Source organism: Diaphorina citri, unplaced genomic scaffold, assembly GCF_000475195.1.
Source record: "Diaphorina citri unplaced genomic scaffold, Diaci psyllid genome assembly version 1.1 scaffold121, whole genome shotgun sequence".
NCBI classification, from domain to species: Eukaryota; Metazoa; Arthropoda; class Insecta; order Hemiptera; family Psyllidae; genus Diaphorina; species Diaphorina citri.
Window position 1 is genome coordinate 300924 of NW_007377558.1, and position 8001 is coordinate 308924.

Consider the following 8001-nt stretch of genomic DNA (forward strand, 5'->3'; position numbering starts at 1 on the left):
AGGATGCAACAGAAAACGTTTGGTTGAGATGGTTGCTGCGCTTGGCGGTATTTTGACCGCTTTTGGACAGATTTCGACCGATTTTTTGGCGGTTTTCAGCTTAGCTACAAAACGGTTAGAGATATTGTAAAAATTAGGGTAAAAGAACACTCAAATAAGAATCATTCAATAGGATAAGGAAAGTCGTGTGAGAGATATTGTAAAAGTTAGGGTAAAAGAACACTCAAATAAGCATCATTCAATAGGATAAGGAAAGTCGTGTGATGTTCACACCAGATTTTTAGGGATAGGGAAATAAAGGTGGATGGAGAAATGAAAGAATGTACAAATATGTAGGTAGGTACATACCAGGCACTCGTATATGAATGTTCATCATATGCCTTTTACACTACCCTTGTCGTGTATATCTACATCACACCCTTTTTCTTTGCTATTAGGGAGGGAAAAATATTAATAAAATCATTTGGAATGTGACAAGTAAAGGTGAGAGAAGGAGAGGGAAAGGGAAAAAATAAAAAGTCGGAAAGGAAGGGGGAGACGAAGCAGGGAAAGGAAGGGAGGAAGAAGAAGAGAGGGTGAGAGAAGGGAAAAGTGAAAGGAAGGAAGAGAGAAGAATGGAGGAAAGAGGGAAAACGCAGTTAAAGAGGGAGAAAGGGTGGGAAAAGAGGAGAGAGATAGGTAAAAAGGAAAGAGAGAAACGCAGTTAAAGAGGGAAGTAAGGAGGGAGGAAAGGAAGGAGGGAGAAAGAGGGGAGGGAGAAAGGGAGATAAAGAGAGAGTCTGTTCACAACAATGAAGTACAATATGGCAAGGGTCTCTCTCCCCCCCTCCCACATTGTGTACGGTAAGTACGGTAAAAAGTTTGAAGTGGAAATGAGTGGGGGAGGGGGGAAATGGGGAATTTTTGAGACGCAGTGATTGGGAGGGAGAGGAGAGCGGGAGAAGTTTTTCAAAAAATAATGAAAAATTAAGGAAGTACCGTACGAAGTGAGATGTAATAGGTATTATGAGCGAGAGGGGGAGGGAATTTTTGAAGGAGGATTGGAGATCAGGGGTGATCAAAATTTGGACGTTCGCGGGCCACAAGATGAGTGGGAAAGAGGCCCGTCGACTTCACAAAAAACCGGTCACAGAAGTTTTTCTGTGTTTTTTTGTGGGAAATCGAGCATTTTTTTTCTCAGTGTAGGTAATAAGTATTATATGTCAGTTGTTCCTAAAATGTGGATCTCATTTTGGCCCCCTTTAAAGGTTTACGCACACTTATTCGTCATGGAGACCTTGCGGTATTTGACCTCTGGTTGAATGAATGAAATGGGCTCAAAATAACTAACTAACTAAATAACCTAGTTTTTAGGTTATATAGATTAGATTATATGTATTGTGTGAAATGGATGTAACCGTGAAATTATGTAAAAAAAAAATCGTCCCGAATTCGAAGAGAGACGAAGGACAGGATAGAACGAAGCCCAGGCGTTCCGAGAACGAACCTTAACAAATGAAAGTTTGTGAACCACTGAGAGGTTCTCTTCCATTAAAACTGCGAATGCTTTTACAAACATTGTTTCTGTGGATAACCGCAGTCCCCTTTGTTGAGAGGTTCTCTTCCATTAAAACTGCGAATGCTTTTACAAACATTGTTTCTGTGGATAACCGCAGTCCCCTTTGTTTTTTGATCAGTTCGCTCGGAATGGTATCACATCCAGCGGCTTTATTATTTTTCAATTTTCTTATGGCGTTAGCTACTTCTCCTCTGGACGGCGGGATGTCTTCCATCTCAGCTGTCTGGATTACTGTATCCTCTTCATTGTCTTGATGAACTATATGGGTTCCCTCTATTCCTCCTATAATATATTCAGTTCCCCCTATTCCCCTTATATTGGGTACCCCCTCTATACCCCCTGTATTGGGTTTCCTCTATTCCCCCTATAATATATTCAGTTCCCCCTATTCCCCTTATATTGGGTAGCCCCTCTATACCCCCTGTATATTGGGTTCCCTCTATTCCCCCTATAATATATTCAGTTCCCCCTATTCCCCTTATATTGGGTACCCCCTCTATACCCCCTGTATTGGGTTCCCCCTATTCCCCCAACGGATAATGTTCGTTCTCGGAACGCCTGGCTTTCTCCTATCCTGTCTTCCTTCTCTCTTCGTTTTCGGGACGATAAGACCCTAACAGTTACTTCTCAAGTCAATCTACCATCTCAATTTTTCGCTCGTGAGTGTAAGTCTTTAACTTCCTTATAAAACCTAAAGACCTATTAAACTGTCTGAAGTTCGGACATGTAAAAGCGAGGGGTTATTTGCGGTCCCTTTGTTTCTGGAACGACTTATTCGGAAAAGTGTGTTTTATAAATTTAAACCGTCCCGCTTTTCACTTCAATAGGCCTGGATTTTCCGTCCGTCTTGGTATTTCTTTGCAAACGGACGAAGATTGTTGGTGGTTCTAGGAACAGTGTTATTTTTAGTTCTACAGTAGAACCTCGATCATTTCAACTAATTGGGACCGGGGCCAGTTGAAATTATCACTTTCTATGATCTTTTCCTCTGATAAGATAGGATATCCTTTGAAAGATAGAAAAACACAATGAATTTCGGAGTTGAAATAATGGAAGTTGAAATAATCGAGGTTCTACTGTACCTATTATTTCCCATTTAAAATGGAAAATCGCTGAGTTAACAGCAAAATTGACAACTCCCTTCTTTCATTCACCAAACTGACCAGTGGCGTAGCGTGTATGTATGGCGGTCATACAACTCAAAAGTTAAATCTAATGCCGCGCTTAACGCACTACGCTAAATTTTTTGACTTGACTTGGACTCGAACCACCAACCTCCAGATCCGAAGTCCACCACGCTAACCACTGTATCACTGAGGTTGGTAACTTAAGTTAAGTTGAAAACAGAGTGGAGGCGCAAAGAGCATAGAGCTTTTTGCTCTCAGTTCTATGCGGTTTCAAGTTGTCCCTTTTCTCTAAAGGTGCTCAAAGCTCTTACGCTACCGTTGCGGATTATACAAGTCAAGATATTAGTGGCGTAGCGTGTATGTATGGCGTCTATGGCGGCCATACAACTCAAAAGTTCACTCTAATGCCCATAAATATTAATGGCATGTACTGTGATGGGACTTGGTAGACCTGTACATGAGCCCTACACGCCCTACACTTGAATTTAGACCACGCTACGCCACTGAAACTGACCCTTTCACGTCTGCCCTTTCAGGTCTCCTGGATGCGAAAGCGTGACCTACACATCCTGACGACCAACATTTATACGTACACGGGAGACGCCCGGTTTTCGGTCATCCATCCGCAGAATTCAGACGAATGGAACATGAAGATAGACTACGCCCAGAAACGTGACGCTGGGATTTACGAGTGCCAAGTGAACACGGAGCCCAAGATGAACATGGCTATTATGCTGAATGTGGACGGTAAGTGTTTAGGGGGGCGAGATTGAGCGCTGGTCCTCTGTTAAATTTTGCATTTCCAGACCGTGGACGGTAAGTGAGTGGGGGGGCGAGATTGAGCGCTGGTCCTTTGTTAACTTTTGCGTTTCCAGACCCGTTCCCACTTGTCGTTTGGATGAAAATCGTGTCATGTGTAAGTGGGAAGACTGTATGCCAAGATGAACATGGCTATTATGCTGAATGTGGACGGTAAGTGTTTAGGGGGGCGAGATTGAGCGCTGGTCCTCTGTTAAATTTTGCATTTCCAGACCTCCTGACGACCAACATTTATACGTACACGGGAGACGCCCGGTTTTCGGTCATCCATCCGCAGAATTCAGACGAATGGAACATGAAGATTGACTACGCCCAGAAACGTGACGCTGGGATTTACGAGTGCCAAGTGAACACGGAGCCTAAGATGAACATGGCCATTATGCTGAATGTGGACGGTAAGTGAGTGGGGGGGCGAGATTGAGCGCTGGTCCTTTGTTAAATTTTGCATTTCCAGACCCGTTCCCACTTGTCGTTTGGATGAAAATCGTGTCATGTGTAAGTGGGAAGACTGTATGCTAAGATGAACATGGCCATTATGCTGAATGTGGACGGTAAGTGTTTAGGGGGGCGAGATTGAGCGCTGGTCCTTTGTTAAATTTTGCATTTCCAGACCCGTTCCCACTTGTCGTTTGAATGAAAATCGTGTCATGTGTAAGTGGGAAGACTGTATGCTAAGATGAACATGGCCATTATGCTGAATGTGGACGGTAAGTGAGTGGGGGGCGAGATTGAGCGCTGGTCCTTTGTTAAATTTTGCATTTCCAGACCCGTTCCCACTTGTCGTTTGGGGGCTCCCCCCCCAATCCCATTCTTCTCTGTTACTCCCTTTATATTGGTGCCTCTCTGTTCCCCCTATCCAATTCTCTCTCTTCCTCCCCCTATTCTACCTATGTTGGGTTTCCTCTCTTCCCCCCTATTCAAGTCTTCTCTGTTACACCCTCTATATTGGTTCCTCTATTCCCCCTGTATTAGGTTTCCTCTCTTCCTATCCTCCTCCCTATCCAAGTCTTCTCTGTTACCCTCTCTATATTGCGGTCCCTCTCCCCCCCCCTTATTCAAGCCCTCTCTGTTCCCCCTCCCCCTAAATTCTATCAGCTATACCTATTGGAAATTGAAAGCAGAGAGTAAAATACGGGGAAAATTTTAAATACCTATACCCACTAACCCATTGTGGGGCTGTGTCATTCAGATTCACTTTGAAAATCAATTAAATAAATACCTGATAAAATAAATTAAATAAAACTTACTACGTTAGACTCGTGTGGTCTGTGTCGTAGCATGCCCATCCCGTAGTATGCCTCTCATCAGATGGGCGCGGAGAGACAACATACTTCCCATTTCCGATTTAGGTGCTGGGTCAAAACGAGAACACCAGAGAGCAACCCGTTTAAATAATTGCAATCGAAATACGAGTACCTACATTTTTTTTTTTTGTCAATGGTGGATATCGAACCCGAGACCTTCTGCATGGCAAGCAAAGCGCGTTACCACTGAACCAACAATGGAAATTCCTCTTCCAAAATTTCTTGTAGGTACCTAACTTGATTTCTGGGGATGATTTTTCGTTCACAAAAGGACCACTCCGAGGCTTATAGGTGTAGGGGCTAACAGCCCATAGGATCAGTTAAGCTCCTACGAATCTGGGGATGATGGAATTTTAGGCTTGGCACCGAAAGTGTTAACGAAAGATTGTCGCAATGTACCTACACGTTAGGGATTGTGGTCAGGAATGTATTGTGAGCTGTTTCACTGCTGTTTCGTTCTTTAAATGATTCCAGGAGCCTGTTTCTCATGCAAATTTTTATTGCCTATTGTTGTTGTTGTTATTATTATTTTTATTTTGAGGGCTGACGAAAAACGCCGACCCCGTCTGAACACGGGAAAAGGTGAAGAAAAAGAATTTCTATTTTTACTTTCTAAGTAAAAAAAAAAAAATGAATTTCACATTTTGCACTTTGGTTTACAAATTCCCTGTCCTGTTAATTCTCAATTATTCCCGCCCTGGGCGGATTTTATCCTGAAGGGCTAATGTTCGTCCTTGAAACGGCTTGCTTTCTTACTTTTTATATCCTGTCTTCCTTCTCTCTTCGCTTTCGGGACGATAAGACCTTACTAGTTACAGCTCCCTCTATCAAACCTTTTTTTTTAATAAAAAAAAAAAAACAAACAAACTTCAATCTGTTTACCCAAAACTCAATTTTTCGTCTTTCGGCCCCTCCTGAAACAAACCCTTCAAGTTGATCAAACCATATTGAAATTCCTAGCCCCTTGTTCCTCTAATTTTTAACCAGAAATTGAAATAAAGAGGAGAAAAGAGGCGCTTTGATTGGGCACTTTAATCTCTGTACACTGGAGAGCAAAATTTTTGGACCAATCTGCATTCCTTTTCGGACCAGTTGGACTCCTTCCCCCCCCGTCCGTCCGGTAGATCACTGAAGTTAAGCAACGTTGCGCGTGATTGGTAGACGGATGGGTGACCTGGCCAGATGAGTGCTGCTGGTTTCAAACTGGGTGAGGTTAGAATGTGAGAAGGTGTCGCCGAATGAAAGTAAATACGTCGTCAGTAAAAAAAATTGCTGTCAAACTTGAGGCGCCAGCCTAGTTAGCTTAGTTGGTATAGTGCGTCTGCCTTATAAGCGGTAGGTCCCAAGTTTGATTCCCGCCCGGGGCGGATTTTATACTGAACGGATAATGTTCGTTCTCGGAACGCCTGGCTTTCTCCTATCCTGTCTTCCTTCTCTCTTCGTTTTCGGGACGATAAGACCCTAACATTTACTTCTCAAGTCAATCTATCATCTCAATTTTTTGCTCGTGAGTGTAACTCTTTAACTTCTTCATAAGACCTAAAGACCTAAAGTACCTAAACGACCCTAACATTTACTTCTCAAGTCAATCTATCATCTCAATTTTTTGCTCGTGAGTGTAACTCTTTAACTTCTTCATAAGACCTAAAGTACCTAAAGTGTCTGAAGTTTGGACATGTAAAAGCGAGGGGTTATTTGCGGTCCCTTTGTTTCTGGAACGAGTATTCGGAAAAGTGTGTTTTATAAATTTATACCGTCCCACTTTTCACTTCAATAGGCCTGGATTTTCCGTCCATCTTGGTATTTCTTTGCAAACGGACGAAGATTGTTGGTGGTTCTAGGAACAGTGTTATTTTTATAGTTCAGTTATTTTTAGTTCTACAGTAGAACCTCGATTATTTCAACTAATTGGGACCGGGGCTAGTTGAAATTATCACGTTCTATGATCTTTTCCTCTGACAAGATAGGATATCCTTTGAAAGGTAGAAAAACACAATGAATTTCGGAGTTGAAATAATGGAAGTTGAAATAATCGAGGTTCCACTGTACCTATTATTTCCTATTTAAAATGGAAAATCGTTGAGTTAACAGCAAAATTGTTCTAGGAACAGTGCTAGTAGTTCTAGGAAAAGTGCTAGTAGTTCTAGGAGCAAGAGATATTACTTGGAAAAAGGCGTCTCTGTAGGCCCTCAAAGGCTGAATTGTTACTAAAATCTAATGAAACAAGGAAACAAGTACGTCTCCCTATTTGAAGATTCAATTGATATTATTATTATTATTTGGTTCTATGATTAATTGGTATTCTGTGCTTCTATTTGGCAACCAGCCACCCAGCCAGAGGCTGGCAGATTGTTTATGTATGTTTTTTTTTTTAAAAAATATATAATCTCTTCTTCTTCTTCGTTCACCAAACTGACCCTTCTTTCGTTCTTTCGTTCACCAAACTGACCGTTTCACTTCTGCCCTTTCAGGTCTCCTGGATGCGAAAGCGCCTAAAAAAAAAAAAAAAAGAAAAAAAAAAAAAAACAGAGGTCTTATCGTCCCCAAATCGAAGAGAGGACAGCCACTCACTATGGTAGACCTCGGTATATGTACCTGACAGACGGACCTTTTTGACCGTACCTGTCAGGTCTACCTGATAGTGTGTGTGCTCATCAGGTATTAGTTCTACCTGATAGTGTGTGTGTACCTGTCAGGTCTACCTGATAGTGTGTGTGCTCATCAGGAATTAGTTCTACCTGATAGTGTGTGTGTACCTGTCAGGTCTACCTGATAGTGTATGTGCTCATCAAGCATTAGTTCTACCTGATAATAGTGTGTGTACCTGTCAGGTCTACCTGATAGTGTGCATGCTCATCAGGCATTAGTTCTACCTGATAGTGTGTGTGTACCGTTCAGTTCTACCTGATAGTGTATGTGCTCATCAAGCATTAGTTCTACCTGATAGTGTGTGTGTACCGTTCAGTTTTACCTGATAATGATTGGCTGGCCCAAAGCCAGCCGTTCCGAGAATGAACCTTAAGACTAAGCTGGTCTACTCTCTGTTTTAAAGTCCATCAGCCAGACGAAAAAATCAAGATAGCAAGATTCTATGCAAATATCTTTGTTAAGATACCTATAAAGAGTTAAGATGATAGCGAGAGTCTATGCAAATTGCAAATAGCTTTGTTAAGATTCCTACCTATAAAGAATT

At 42.1% G+C, this 8001-nt stretch overlaps 2 protein-coding genes across 2 annotated transcripts in view; both read left to right on the forward strand.

The window, feature by feature from the left end:
- The window catches only part of LOC103524803, a 46989-nt gene extending 43359 nt beyond the window's left edge, over positions 1–3630 (forward strand). Inside the window, exons 3-5 of the mRNA XM_026820088.1 lie at positions 3222–3432; positions 3492–3501; positions 3561–3630. Of these exons, the coding sequence (XP_026675889.1) occupies positions 3222–3432; positions 3492–3501; positions 3561–3630 (291 nt within the window). The remainder of the gene's footprint in view (positions 1–3221; positions 3433–3491; positions 3502–3560) is intronic.
- Positions 3631–3632: 2 nt separating this feature from the next.
- Positions 3633–8001, forward strand: part of LOC113465515 (lachesin-like) — a gene marked incomplete at its 3' end in the record, with an annotated part of 26195 nt that continues 21826 nt past the window's right edge. Inside the window, exons 1-2 of the mRNA XM_026820089.1 lie at positions 3633–3657; positions 3717–3899. Coding sequence (XP_026675890.1) covers positions 3633–3657; positions 3717–3899 — 208 coding nt within the window. The remainder of the gene's footprint in view (positions 3658–3716; positions 3900–8001) is intronic.